Below are 15347 nucleotides of genomic sequence, written 5' to 3' on the forward strand. Positions count from 1 at the left end.
CACTTATTTTGAGTACGCTCATATTTACAGCCTGCTATGCTGATATGCTGAATACATAAGGAAGAATCCAACGAAATAACATTCAGGATGGCTTGTAAAAATCATATCAAAAGTGACCGACATAAGTATCTTTTTTGTATTTTCATAGAATCATAGAATATCCCAAATTGGAAAGGACCCATAAGGATCATCAAGTCCAACTCCTGGCACCGCACAGGTCTGCCCAAAAGTTTAGACCATGTGACTAAGCGCACAGTCCAATCTCTTCTTAAATTCAGACAGGCTCGGTGCAGTGAGTACTTCACTGGGGAGCCTGTTCCAGTGTGCAACCGCTTTCTCGGTGAAGAACCTCTTCCTGATGTCCAGTCTAAACTTCCCCTGCCTCAGCTTAACACCGTTCCCACGGGCCCTGTCACTGGTGACAATGGAGAATAGGTCACCTGCCTCTCCACTCCCCCTCGCGAGGAAGTTGTAGACTGTGATGAGGTCTCCCCTCAGCCTCTTCTTCTCCAGGCTGAACAGGCCCAGTGACCTCTGCCGCTCCTCATATGTCTTCCCCTCTAGGCCCTTCACCATCTTTGTCACCCTCCTCTGGACACTCTCCAACAGTTTCACGCCCAGAACTGCACACAGTACTCGAGGTGAGGCTGGACCAGCACAGAGTAGAGCGGGACAATCCCTTCCCTCGACCGACTAGCAATGTCGTGCTTGAAGCTTTTTGTACCTTTCATAGTCCCCTTCTAAGAGATCAGTGGGTTGTTTGTTTTAATTACTTTTAAAAAATACCCCTAAAATATCTTTACAAAAAAAAAAAAAAAGAAACTTTTCAACTGTCTGGGTATAAACTCAGGCAATTCTCATCAGCGCTTGGACACACTAGCATGTTGTCTATATGCACCTACTGAAGCATTGCACATCCTAACTGTTTATATTCATGAATTCCATCTAAACATTCAAAGGTGACAATGGCAGTTCAGAAAGCCCTTGAAAGGACCCTGGTGAATCTCAGCTTAAGCGTTTCTTCAATATCCTCAGTACATTGCAATCTAGAGAAAATTGCCAAAATATAAGAAATTTCCTTTAACACCAGTTAACACTCAATGACCAATAATACAGCTATGGCATACAATTCAAGGTAGCAATCTGAAATCCAAGTCTTTACCCTCTCCTCTGCTAACAAAATAATAGAAAACAAGGTATTCAAGTTGCTCTAATGTACTCATTCCAATGAAGAATAAAACCATGCTGTAATTTCCCCATGCAGAAAGGAGAGGATGGCTCCAAGAGGAAGCTCTGACCGAGTAAGGATTCATGCTTTGAGAAAAATCTTTCAGTATGAGATCAATTTCATGTGATAATGAACTTGTACCTTGGTTTCTGCACAGCCTTATGACATAATTGTTCCTATCATTTGCAAACCATTTTCTTCATCCCCTTCTTCCTCCCTTAATACAACAGTCCTTTTGCTCAGGCTGCATTTCCATTTTCTATATGTTGAACACTTTCAAAGCAACTTTGAATGTGCAAGCAGTTCAAGTTCTTGAGAACTGAAGCTAGCAGGAAAATAGATTAAACAAATTTGTTTGAGCCCAGTGGGCACATGAAAATCTTTCCTTTGGCTTTCCACAGCTCCATCTGCATGCATATCTCTGTAGACTCACATATAGATTTAAATTTGACGTTATCTAATGTGTCTGGGGAAAATTTCTGCACAGCAAGCTGATTTTTTTTAATGGCATTGCATTCAACAATACATTACAGTTACTTGAATTGCAACAGAATACCATTAATGATAAGAAATGCATTTGGAATTTATATTCTTTATCCTATATCTGAATATTTATTTTAAATCTACTTAGTATAGGTTGTCTCCCCCGCCCTAGTGCTATTTATAATGCATCATAATAATGTAACTTCAGTATATTTGATGAGTGAGGGAGAAACAGGGGAAAACCTACATACACATACAGCATACAAATCTTGAACTTTTTAAATTTTTGTAGAGGTCATTGCTTTCGTTGAAGTTAATAAAATCAAACCTGGTTAAAAAATAAGCGCATAGAACTTCTACTTAGAGTTTAGTTTCAATCCAGTTGCTTGCCAGTTTAATTCAGCCCTTGCTCCCACTTTGTGGTATGCAAATATTTCTCATCTGAGACCCTACGGCCAATCCAGAGTTTGAAAATAATCAAATAGAACAGTGTGCAATTTGAGGTCCTGACAACAAGTACAGAAATGTTGTTTTATGCTTGAGGGAACTGTGCACAGACCATCTGCTGCCTTTGTGATTCCCCTGATGCCTGTCAAAGCAAGTACGCATGAAAAGGCAGGGAATGGAAACAGAGGTATTATCATGTAGCTCGGTACAAGAACCCAAGAAACCCCAGCATCTCTGCTAGACATCATTTTGATAACCAGATCTATGCCAAGTATTGAAAGCTCACCTAGTGCACATAATCCCTTTGGGAACAACCCCACTGTGCATTTTATTATAATTATAAAGCATTGTGTATTACATGCAGAGTGATTTAGGATAATATGATCAAATTGCACTGAATCATGGAAAATGATGTAAATTAGTGAAAAAATACAGCAACCTAAAATCTAGCTTTCTTTGGGTTTGGTTTTTATGTTTCAAGAAGGCCTAAATAAGGATGAGCTTGATCTGTGTTGTGGTTTAACCCGGCCAGCAGCTAAACACCACACAGCCGTTCGCTCACCCTCCCCCCTCCCTCTCTGGGATGGGGGAGAGAAACGGGAAAGTGAAGCCGGTGAGTTGAGATAAAGACAGTTTATTAAGACAGGAAAATAATAATAACAATAATAGTAATAATGATGATAACGGTATTACTAATAATAATGTGTACGAAACAAGTGACGCACAATGCAATTGCTCACCACCCGCTGACCGATGGCCGGCCTATCCCCGAGCAGCCAGCCCCCCACCCTGGCCAGCCACCCCTATATATTGTTTAGCATGACGTCAGATGGTATGGAATACCCCTTTGGCCAGTTTGGGTCAGCTGTCCTGGGTCTGTCCCCTCCCAGCTCCTGCTGCACCCCCAGCCTGCTCGCTGGCAGGACAGAGCGAGAAGCTGAGAAGTCCTTGGCCTGGTGTAAGCACTGCTCTGCAACAATTAAAACATCAGCATGTCATCAGCGCTCTTCTCATCCTAATCCAAAACATAGCACCCTACCAGCTACTAGGAGGAAAACTAACTCTGTCCTAACTGGAACCAGGACAATTTGCTTAATAACCTTATGCCTTGCTTCTTTCCTTTCTCTTCTCCAAGTTTAGAAAATGACAATGGCTACAGAACCCAAGAACTTGATTACCGAATTGCCTCAGTGATCTCATTTTATTTTGTTTTTTTCTGAGAAACAGATGCATGAGATTTCAAAGCATAAAAGAACAAACTTCTTCAGAATTCTATTTTACTTGAAGGATAGTCAGGTTCCTTTCAAGTACCCACGCTTTTTAACATGTTACTATTTTGATGTGAAATGTTGAGCCTGACACATTTTGCTGATACCCAAACGTTTTTTAAGGAATACACTATTTTGTTCTATTAGAGCACACACACAAGTCCAAGTATTAAAAGCATTATGAAAAGCAAGGAGTCAAGAGTTCATAATACTCCTTTGTGCACACACATAATGAGAATAAGGACTTTAGAGTTTTTGTTTACTGTTTGGTTTTGGGATTTTTATCAATGATCTAATATTAGGTTGTCTGGGATTTATCTAGAAAATCTATCATATTTCCATCTGACTGTTGTGCAGAAAAAACAAGGCACATCTTGGAGATAGAAAACCCTTTCCTTTTCTCATATTTTCCATCTTAGACCCAAAGCAAACTTGCCTCTCACTTGATCGTGCTGTTTGTTTCAGAGTTTTTTTCCCATTGAAACTTCTCAACCACAATGCAGTAACTCATCTCCAGAGAAGAAGATCAAAAATTTTTCATCTTCTACTTGATACTGCATCTGATGCCTCTACAATACTCAAGGATATTGTACATTCATTTTGCTCTTTTCCCACTCCCCTGCCCAAGACAGATGATACACAGGACAACATTGATTTTTATTTTATTTTTAAACAACTAAGGAATTTCTCGTGTTATTCCAGTAACAGGCACTTCGTAACAGTAGTAATCCTTTACCAATTTCAAGCTTTTAAAATTCCAGTCTTTTCATTTTTTATTATTTTTTTTCAATCAAAGAACAAGCATGGTTTCTATGTCCTTTCCAAAACCTCTAGCTTAAACTATATTCTTATTCAGTTTAGAGTACTCAAATCCTGAAGTGAAACAGCAGTTAGTTTTACCTTTTTAAATTGCTTGCAGTGATTTAAGGTAGTAAATTAAGTATGGATGTCTGTAGAAACCAAAGCCCTTTCCAGTATTGGAATTTTTTTCCCCAAACCTTCTAGCTCCTATAAACCTAGGCAAAATATAACTTAGGAAAACCAACAACAGCAAACCAAGGAACATCTACGAGCCTAGCAGTTAACTCCAAGCCCACAATGGGCATTACAGACTGCGATACTGCTGCATCCCTATATTATAACCATCTGTGTGCTCCTTTGCAGCAAACCCAAGCTTTTTCTACAGCCTCACCACATTCGTTGCTTCTGACTAGCTTGTCGGGAGTCAATTTAAGACCTATCTTGCAAAGAAAAAAGAGATAAGCTTATTACAACAATTCTCATTAGCACATGAGCTTCATAGCACTACCACATTTTGTCACATCCTGTGACATTCTACGCATCAAGGCCACCCAGTTCTTCAAATTACAATCACCTAGTCCTCCATGCTACCACTGTCTCCTAATTTGCTATCATTTCTTTCATAATAAAGAACAGTCTTAAGACAGGCCTTGAGGATCCACGTTAAGATTGATGCTTCCCCTTACAAGGACTTCTCACTCTCCATTTTAAACACTTCCTTAGCCATTTCAACCTTCATTTTCACATCTTATTCAACAGTTTTCTACAGTTTTACACAAAACTGTTTATGAAGTTCAGAGAACCTAATTTCCTATAAATAAAAAAAAAAATTATCAGATCAAGGGACAAGATATATCTGGCACCAAATACATTGGTAAAACACCCTTTCTTTTTGCCATTTGCTACCAAATCTCTCAATACTTCTTTCTTCCAAATATGCTGTGAGTATGTTGATTCACCCTCTTGAGATTAGCCTGTCTCGCTTGTTTTTTCCGCCAGCACAATTTTTTCCTCTTAAAATGTAGCCAGTGTTTGCCGATAGATTATAGTCTCTAAAGGATTGGTTCACGAGTCAACAGCAGCAGAAGTAGGTGTAAATATTTTTCACGAATATATTTAATTTATTTAATTTCCTGTTTCAGGCAAATCATCCATTTAGTTTAAGCTCTTTTTTTTTTTTTTTTTAATTTCAAGTAACCTCCCAAATGTGTGTGGACACACACACTCCTTTCCTTCCTTCTACTTCCCTCTTTTCTCCCATGCAGACACCCCATATACACGCACATTTCTGCACACACCAGATAAGAAAATAAAACGCCCTCCATTTTAGTCAGCTCCTTGCCATTCTAACATGGCCACTTGCAAGAAAAAAACATTATACATGAGGGAATAGACAAGAGCGGTGTTGACATTACATGTCCTTATTTCCAAAAGACCTCATTGCTATAAAGAGAAAATTTTTAAAAAGGAAAACAGTTTTGTTTTTCTATTAGTAGAATGAAATGACAGTTCTCTGAACTCATGGCTTGAAAAACATCCTGCATTCTTTGACCATGTCACTTAAACATCCTATGCTGTACCTCCGGACTCCAATCCCATTACCCATCTTTAGCATGCATTCCATGACACTAAGTGTAAGTCTGAATTTTGGTATTGGAAGATTTGACCACTTCTACAAAGTCTGTCCTAAAGTGGTTGTTTGAAACACTCATTGTCAGAGAGAATACATCTAACTTATTATTCTCACAAAATTTTTTAGTAAGTTTGGAACCAAATTTCATCATTTCTACAAGAAATAAATTAACACAGCTCTGATGCTGTGTACAACAAACCTGTTGAGCTTGTAGCACAAGACTTGCTTTCCATCAGAAGTATACCATCGGTGACATGTTTAGAGCAATCTGCCTCCTTACATGCATTTTAGACTGATGTTTATTATTGCCTTTTTCTTTTTAAAAAGTCATGTAAATTTCATGAACATGTTATTTCAGTGAGCAAAGCCACCCCTGAGGAAAGTATTTCAAAATCAAGTACACGTTGCAATTGAACATTAAATAAAAGAAACAGCTACCCTAGACAAAACAACAAAGTCTCCTATAAGAAATGACTGACAGGAGTTCCTGAGTTTGATGCATATTGTTTGGAAAAAACACTCTTAAAACTAAGTCCTTTGATGCATATTGTTTGGAAAAAACACTCTTAAAACTAAGTCCATCATCTGTTTGATTACCAGGTAAGCACAATGACCTGAAAAAAAATATTAGGAAAATTGTGAAAACATAACAGAAGCTGATATAAAATTAAATTGTTCCTTTTAAGGAAAAAAAGGGGGAATAGTACATTCCCACTAATACGAGAGAAACCTCTTTTACTTAGCCTTTGATTTCTAAAAATGCAGATAAAGGAAAATATCACAACCCTTAATTATTTGCTACTAAACTCAAAGACAAAAAGAAACAAAAAGTCACGAAGGGAGTTCTGAACTGACTGAAAGCAGGAGACTGAACAGCAGGGAGATGCTAATTCAGTTCAATGTTCTCAGCGTTTCTGAAGTTTTGCTACGTTGCCTTCTTTGTTTTCACAGCAAACAAAGGGAGCCAAAGAGGCACCTAGAAAGTTTAGTGTCAGGAAATGATACAAAACTATTGTCAGACTTGATTTTAAGCAGTGAGGACATGCAAACAGACATTACACAGAACAGAAATCGCAGTAGCTAGGGGGTGTTTTCCAGCTAGCTTTAGGGCAGGTATCACATCTTGGAACGATTTCTGTTCTGGTCAGTGCACACGAAGGTTAAAAAAAATAACAAATAAAAAATAAAGCTGACAAAACAATGCACCACAACCATGACCTGGGGTTATTTATCTCACTACTCGAGGTTCAACTCTTTTGTTTATTTCAGGTGGTTCTGCTTTCCTGTGTGCATGTTATGGATCACAAGGAACTTTTTCTTTCCGAGTCAATGTTCAAATGCTCTATTGCATCTCTCCACACACACATTTTCAGTGCCCTTCTAGCCTGCTTTCTTTGCACCCCAGCTCATACAGCCAGACTGTCCCAGGTTAATATGATCTAGTCAAATACAGATACAGGTATAGCTCTATCTATCTGTATACAGCTACCTAGGAAGCAGCCTTGCAGGAAAGAAAAGGACAAGATGACCATGACTTGCTAGATATACACAGTCATAGAAGAAGTGGCGAAAGACACATCATTTTGACTATATATTAGGAAATTTCTTATTTTTTAAACAACATGAGAATGATTAACTACAGTTTGCCATGAGTGGTGTGTGTGAACAGTTTAAGACAACTGGACAAGGCCCTGAACAACCTGATGAGACCAGACCTGTTTGCGTGGGAGGCTGGACTACACCTCGAGATGTTCCTTGTAACCTTAAGTACTCAATTTATGGCCATGGAGATGGCTATCTTCACAGAGTTTCTTCTAGGGCAATTTTATTGCATGCCACCCCGAGATAAAGTGCAGAATACAGGTTTGTTATTTGCTTCTGTTCTGCAATCCTTCCTGCAAACAGCTGTAAATCCTCTCTTAAAGATTCCAACTGCTATTACAGGTTTTATCCTGTTCATCCTTCCCGAATCTTTGGTGATTGTTTTCCATATCTTTCCACAGCAGCTGTAACTAGGTTAGAAAATAAACACTGATACACAGTGTTGGCCTTTTAAACAACTTGACCACCCTAAACCCCTCAAACTATGAAGTGAACCTAGTAATCTTTCTCTATTTTTTTTCTGTTTTTCTGAACAACCTTTGTGTGTCTGTAGCATGCATTTTCTCATGCCTTTTCATAGCTGTGTGCACTGAAATCTGTTGACAACTCTAGCCTTTTCTTTTCAGTCGTTCAGTTTCTGTTTCATGCCTTTCTGCTTAAGCAGTGCTCTGAAAAAAACATTAAAGTACATATTGTTCAACTGTTCTTTAACAGCCCCAACAGAAAGGTTTTGAATCTCAAGGAATTATAAGTAAAATCAAAAAGCCTTCAACCATTTTTAATTGCATTGCAAAGATGGGAAATCCACTTTACACACACCTGCACATTAACAGGGGTCAATGAATTCTAAGACTAGGAACACTGTTAGAATTAGGAGTAATACGTGTTAAAAATCATTTCATTTAGTCCCAATTAGAGTTCTTCTAGTACGTCCAGATTTTTAGCTATTTGATTGTGTTTGACTTCAATCCTGACTAACCAGAATTGTAAAGCAAGGAACCTTAAAAAAAAGTATCTTTTTATATATATTGAAAATATATTAGTATTTTCATAATTTTTCCACAAGGAAAACATTTCATAGGGTTCATTGTCACTCCTCACCTTTCTTAATTTCCTAGTGAAATCAAAGGCAATTCATCAATCCTCAAAGCAGAGAGGGTTACCTAGCATCAAACTTAGCTTAATATATTAGATTACATCTTTAGCAATTATCTAAAGCCACAGAGATCAATATCAAAGCACAAGTGTCTAATCCAGAGGGCATTAAAATATCCTGTTACAGTGTATCTGAAGGATTAAAGCTGTGTTTCAGTGGAGATCAACATAAAGGTGGAGAAAGGAGAAAATAGGAACTGCAAATGAAATACTCCTCAGGTAGCTTCGGCTTTCCGTTTTTTTTGGTGGAAACAGTTTACTTAAATTTTACATTTGCAAGACAAGTCATAGTTGTGTGGCATGAAGAGAACTCTTTTGTAGCCATCCTTCACTACTTAAAGGCATTATTTTCAGATATCCATGTCTACAAGGGGCAGACATAAGCAGACGTATTGAACTAAGTCAACGAACACAAAGAACAACACTGAAGACAAATTCAAGTGAACACAATGAAAAATGGACACCTTGCTTAAGGTACAGAGTTTTGCAGTCCAGTGCTACAGAAAATCAGTTGAAGAAAGTTTTTATCTGATTTACCAGCTGCATTTTTTTTAATGCAAAGATAAAGCAGATGTGTTGCCCCAAAATCTGCATTCTCCACTCTCTCCTTCCCAAACCAGTCAATATTTTAAACTATGCTATAATACAAAGAACACTACATAAGCTACTACCTACCTTGTTCCCATTTATAAGGTCAAGATACGATAACAGAACTGTTTTAACACTAAAAAGAACAAAATGATATGGAGAAAAAAAAATGTTACTACAATGACCTTTCCCCCAAATCACTTTTTTACCTAATAGAAAAATAAAATGCAAAGGAAAAAAAAAACAGTTTCCTGAAAGTAGACAGATTTACTTGAAAGGAAAAATCACATGAACTTGAAGCAAAAAATTGAACTTTTAACCTGAATAGATTCTTCATGTCTTCTTATGTACAATGACAAGCTCTTTTTTAGAGGTTCCACTTGATTGCTATGTGACAACTTTCTCATTTGCCTTTCTGGCTACAATTGTTTTTATCCCTTGAAGTGTGTTTCATGTCATAAAACATCTCAATTAGGCTTAAAAAAAACAGGATCAGGGCTTGCTTGTTCACAAATTTGTACAACACGTCCCTTCAAAAGAAAGCATCATTCAACACAGCCCTCTGTCCTTCATCCCACACCTACAAGTTTCCTTCAAGGCCTTTTGATCTTCACCTTCTAACACCACAATGCCCTGCGTCTCTGCAGGCTTCCACCACTCTCTGGTTCCACTTCTGTCCATTTTTCACCATCTTCTCCTACTCACCCTTCACTGATAATCCTTTATTTGTTTCATGTTACTTATTCCACCCAGTCCTTTTGCTACCACATTATCAGGCTCCTACTATCTGTTTGATGCTTTTTCTGTCACTTCTTTCGCATGCACAAACACCCCTATACCTAAGATGAACTCAAACTTTGTCACATTACAGCACCTCCAGAAAACCCATTAGGTGACAAGTAGCTAACCTACTCTGACTAAAAAAAAAAAATAAATGTGAATCGTAATTTCTAAAACTGTATTTAATGGCATATTACCAGTTTATTTTCCACTTTGTCCTTCTCCAAAGTGTAATCTCTGGTGATCAAGGACTGAAACACCTTCTGTGTTCAGAAGAGTGAGACAACTATAGGCACTACCACATTCAATCAAATATTTCACTGGGTTATTTCATTCAAAATCAGTCAATGCACAGACAAACACTGAGGACTTATCACGCACACACAACAGCCCTACATTTGTAGGCAGATTCTGGGAGAGCCTTGTGACACACAAACCTGCCACATGAGATACACTATCCACAGGCCACCAACTGTAAAAACAATATGGTATTTTAATCCAGTTCTGACATGGCCTTGTCCAGTAGTCAAAAGTTTCCATGCAGTGAAGCTGGCTGGTTTCTGTTTTAAAACAATGACAGTAATGAAATCACTACTCATTACTTTTCTCTATTAGGGAAGAAAAGACTATTTCGAATTTTATCTTGCTTAGACCTGGCTTGTTCTGCCTTGAAATCCACTACAGAACCTTTCAAAGAAGCAGGCATCATAACTGAACTGCCAAGTATCTGCAGTCAGTTGTGAAGTCTACTCAAGCTATGGATGTAATCACTCAGCCAGACATTCAAGACTGATGGTTACTCCACAATTAGGGGAGTCTCTATAGCAAGCTCAATTTTAACACCAACAGGCAAACAAGGAGATTTTGAGACTTGGCTGTCACTTGGATCTGCTGCACTGAAGTCACTCAAGTTTCCCTGGTGGTCTTTCCTCTGCTCTGAATTCCAACAAGCCTTTGAACCCTTATACATATTGCTTTTTATTAGTAAAACCCCCCATACCAGTCTTGCTGAGGTCAAGAATTTTAGTCAAATCGATAGAATGACATCCTATTAGCCAACTATTTCCTGTGCTCAGAGCCAGTCAGAACTCACACGAACATGCAGAGCGCAGAGCTGACTTCTGAGCTCGGGAGCACTGCTGAGATGTCAGCTTGGGCTTGACATTGCACTAATTAACTGCATATTAAGGACATCTGCTTGGCTTGGAACGTGTGCAGAAAAGTTCTGTCAGGCTTCAAACACTAGGGAGACAATAGTTCTGCTCCCCATGTCCAAATGTTTCAGGGAATTGCACATTATGACCTTTAGCACAAGACTGTACTGAAATTGAGCTCCTTCAACATACTCCACTCATATACACAAACGGCCATCTCCCTAAAGTTAGAACAGAAACCAAAAAATTGAGGAAAAAATTCCCCCAACATGGTCATTGTGCAAAACAAGAAGTACTTCTGACTTTTCTTCAGAAGCATTAAAGTAATCATTTAGAGTCATGATAAATCAATATGCAGCTGTTAAACCACTTTGGAAACTTGTAAGAAAGCTTCAGAAATATTCCTGAGCTTCCAATAGAGCTTTTTTCTCATTCCACGGTCCAAGCTCTCTCCCCTTCATTCCTCATTCTATGTTTGAGAGTTTGGAATTGGGAGGGACATGAGGTGTCCCTGTTTGAAGTGTCACTGAAACAGGGCACAGAAAACCAGCTCTAGTTTGAATGGATCACTTTCCCCCACCCCAGAAAAATCTCATTTAATTCGAAAGAAGCTTCTGTGCTGTTTCAGTAGCTCTTTTCTGTAGGTCATCTGCTCCCCTGCTTTTTCTAGGGCAGATGCTCTCCAGACTGATGAGGTGCAGCAGGTAAGAGAAGAATTCCTCAAGATTTACTAGAGCAGACCTCACATACACAATCCAATTTGGAAAACAAGAGTTAGGACTAACTCGGAGCAACTTCAATGTGAGCATCACCCAAGAAATGAAAAAAGCTAGGCCATGAGAGAAATTGTCTTCAGCACACCTTGCCTCTTAGCCCATCAGTCTCACTGACACAGCAATTTCCATAATGATGCCATGTGCTGAAACTTGCTTCCTCAGCTCAGTTCTTCTGAACTGTCTGATCCTGTTCATGTGCTTGTTTTGTGGCTGTCACCAGCTGCGTCAGCTTTCCCAATCGAATGAAGAGCTCCCAAGGAGAAAAAACAACACAAACTTGAGTGCTTTGTGTTTTACATGCATTTAACTAGAAGAGCAGATATGCAATAGGGGAAGAAAAGAAAGTGGAGATTTTCCTTGAACTTTCAAAAGGAAGAGAAATTGATCGAAAAAGATAGGAAACAGGAGTGCCAAAGCAAGTGATGCTTACAAAAATTTGGGATTGAGGATTTCCATTGTAGAGCTAAATACACACTTAAAAGAGTCAAAGGGTCAATATGACATATCCAACATAATTCCAATGAATTGTAGTACTGTGCCATTTTACAGCAGCTGAGAATCTAGAAAAGAATAGCCCACTGCTCAGAAAACTCAATATATGAACCCATTCTGTAGCCCATGTTTCATTTTTTGTATCAAAAAAAAAATGTATAGCGCACCTTCACTTAGAAACTTAGCAGCAAAGTTGTGAAGTAGCATTTCTGAAAAGATTTGAGGAGAGAAGAATCTATTCTACCTGAAGTGAAACATTTCAATCTAAAATGAAGCCAAAAGGAGCATACCTTGCAGGCTTTCCCAAAGAGCAACTTGAGACTCTTGTGACACACCACAGATGGTTGTCTGGACCACTAAACCCTGCAAGGGAAGAGATCCTGAAACTCTCAGGAGTAGGGCAGCAAGCAATAACTACTAAAAGTTTAACTAAAGCCTGAGATTTTTCAACTTGCATCAAATAGATGAAAAACAAGCTGTCCCGACTATTGAGAGTAGGCTAAATATGGGACAGTTTCTCCAGACAAGACAAAAGAGCAGTATTCCAGACTTTGTTGCCACCACACTACGCAGAACAAAATACTTCATAATGCACAGCCCAACACTTTCAAACTCATTCGAAAGCCAAAATCGTGACTGCTGTAGGGTCTGTCTTCATAGCTGTCAGACTTTAACCACATGTCTAACAAGCCAAAACTTTCTCAGTTGAAATGTTTGGCCCTACTGAAATATATAGGGTTACGGACAATAGCATAACTAACCAGATTTGGCCCCATACAATAGCTAATATAGACCAAGTGTAAGGCTTAGGAGACCATTTCTGATGAAGCATCCAGATGGAGAGCACCTTCATCCAGCTCGATTGCAGGTTGACAGACATGGTGCGATCCTTCTCTGTTCTGTTACACCAGGGAAGAGAGCACCCCTTCCCACCCTGCTGCACTCATATTGTACAAACTCACTACAGCTACTGTTCTCTGCTCCAACATCTTGATTTCTAGCTATTAGAAGTATCTCTAGATTGGTAGCCCAATAAAAACTAGGGTGTTTGTTCAAGTAATTGACTTGAAAATATTTCCTGTTGATGTTGTCTTTTATTAGAAAACCTCTGGGAGTACAATGGCACTTCAGTTTCCTAAGCATCCTCCAGAAAATGAAATTATCTTAATTCCACCAATGTGTTTTAGCAAATAACTCACTTCCACTCTGCATTGTTTTACACAGTTCGAAAACACAGATATGCAGGTATCTGTATATTACTCACGGCCATGCAGTTTCCTTCAAATTCTGGCTCCCAGTTACAAATTTAGTTAACTTAGGATGAAATTGGGTGCTGCTTGGAGAGCCAGGACAGGACTAGTCCCCATTAACCCCAACTTTAGATGACCTCAAAGCACCTAAATGATGTGTTGGCTATTGGCACAGGGAAGAATATCTCTAAGCTACCCTGTATCTTGCTGTCTAAGCACCAAGTAACTAACTTGTACAAATCTTTAAGTGCTTTATTTGCCTTCCTTGCAAGGACTGTCAGTATGCTACCTGGGTTATTTGCTGCAACACATTAGATCAGGTTAGCTCTTAAATGGAAATTCCCTATAGCTTCACTCAATAAGATGAATATAAGCTAAAATATGAGTAATTCAAGGTTTATTTTCATCCTATGTATTTAAAGAGAGAGCACTTTTCCAGGAGAGTACATCAATCAAGCAAAACATTTGACTTTTTTTTTTTTTTTTAAAGAGATTGCTTTGTGATTAAATGCTTTTAAATGGTCTTAATCAAATACTTTTGTTCTGAGATTAGAGGCAGACACTAGTTTTAGGCCAATTATTTAGTAACTACTTATGTATCTTAAATGATGTTAGACATGATTTTTCCCCTTGGTTCTCAACAGCTATGCCTTTACTACAGCTGAATGACGACAAGATTTTGCAGCACAGAAAACTTGCATTTCCTCCCCCAGTGACAGTGTAATACCCCTTCCAGTTAGACAGCACTGTGAGAACCAGAGGGTAAGAAATACAGACTCCTTCCAGATCATGAAAACTGTAAGCTAAACCTGCACCTGTGACACTGAGACATGAACTATGCTTACTTTTGGTGATATGGCAGGTCTACCACAGTACCCACAGCCTTACCTATTTATATGGCCAGGTATGAAAAACCCTGTAAGTTAGACTGAGCTTTTGCAACCCAAAAGAAAAACCTAGTTTGTTCCACATGTAAAATTACCATCATGATTTTCTTCCTTAGGACCTCCTTAATTGTATCTGTCTCAGTGTTTCGAGACTTTCTGGCCATTTCTTAATGTATGTAGCACCTGCAGAGACCTTTATTTTATAAGTGACAGACTGCGGAGCTGCTTAAGGAAAACCCCTCTGTTGTAGACCTGCATGCAACAGCCCATGGGCTGAGGAAATGGACACAACAGGCATCCTTCCCAGTACTTCTCTACCGCAGCAGGGTTAGTATTTAAGCAGAGATACTCCTTTTAGCTCTCCACTTTCCCCTTTACATTTAAACTTTTCTTCATTAATGAATGGGAGATAAATTTTATGCAAATCAAAGGCCTGAAGGCATCTTTTAATCACCTACATTTCCATTTACAGAGCAGGTATAAAAAGAGCAATACATCCCCTTAAATCCATTATCAAGGCTTCACACTGTGCTATTGTTCAATGAATCTTTCCCCAGTTTTGCCTCTTAAATTACACAGGGAAGAGAGTATTCCCATCAAGTTCAACTTTATCACCAAGTAAAGTTGTCCTATTCCTTCCCATAATGAAATCTGGATCCCTGATGAGTAACTTGCATTTAACTGGCAACACTCTGGGCTACTTAGATTAACTGCAACTGTCTGAACAGCTTGAACCTCAATAAAATGTGTAGTAAATGACTGAGCTAATTTAACCTCATTAATCCTCAAGCCAATAGAACAAT

General features: G+C 38.7%; 1 protein-coding gene across 4 annotated transcripts in view; it reads right to left on the reverse strand.

Annotated features, from left to right (window-relative positions):
• LOC310902060 (uncharacterized protein) overlaps positions 1 to 15347 on the reverse strand; it is a 354895-nt gene that overhangs the window by 304462 nt on the left and 35086 nt on the right. The window contains exon 3 of one of the 4 annotated variants that reach the window (XM_083842971.1): positions 12698 to 12770. The exons of the other annotated variants lie outside the window; for them this stretch is intronic. Within the exon in view, the coding sequence (XP_083699097.1) occupies positions 12698 to 12770 (73 nt within the window). The remainder of the gene's footprint in view (positions 1 to 12697; positions 12771 to 15347) is intronic. 4 annotated transcript variants of the gene reach the window in all.

This window comes from Anser anser, assembly GCF_964211835.1.
Source record: "Anser anser genome assembly, chromosome: 6".
Lineage (NCBI taxonomy): Eukaryota > Metazoa > Chordata > Aves > Anseriformes > Anatidae > Anser > Anser anser.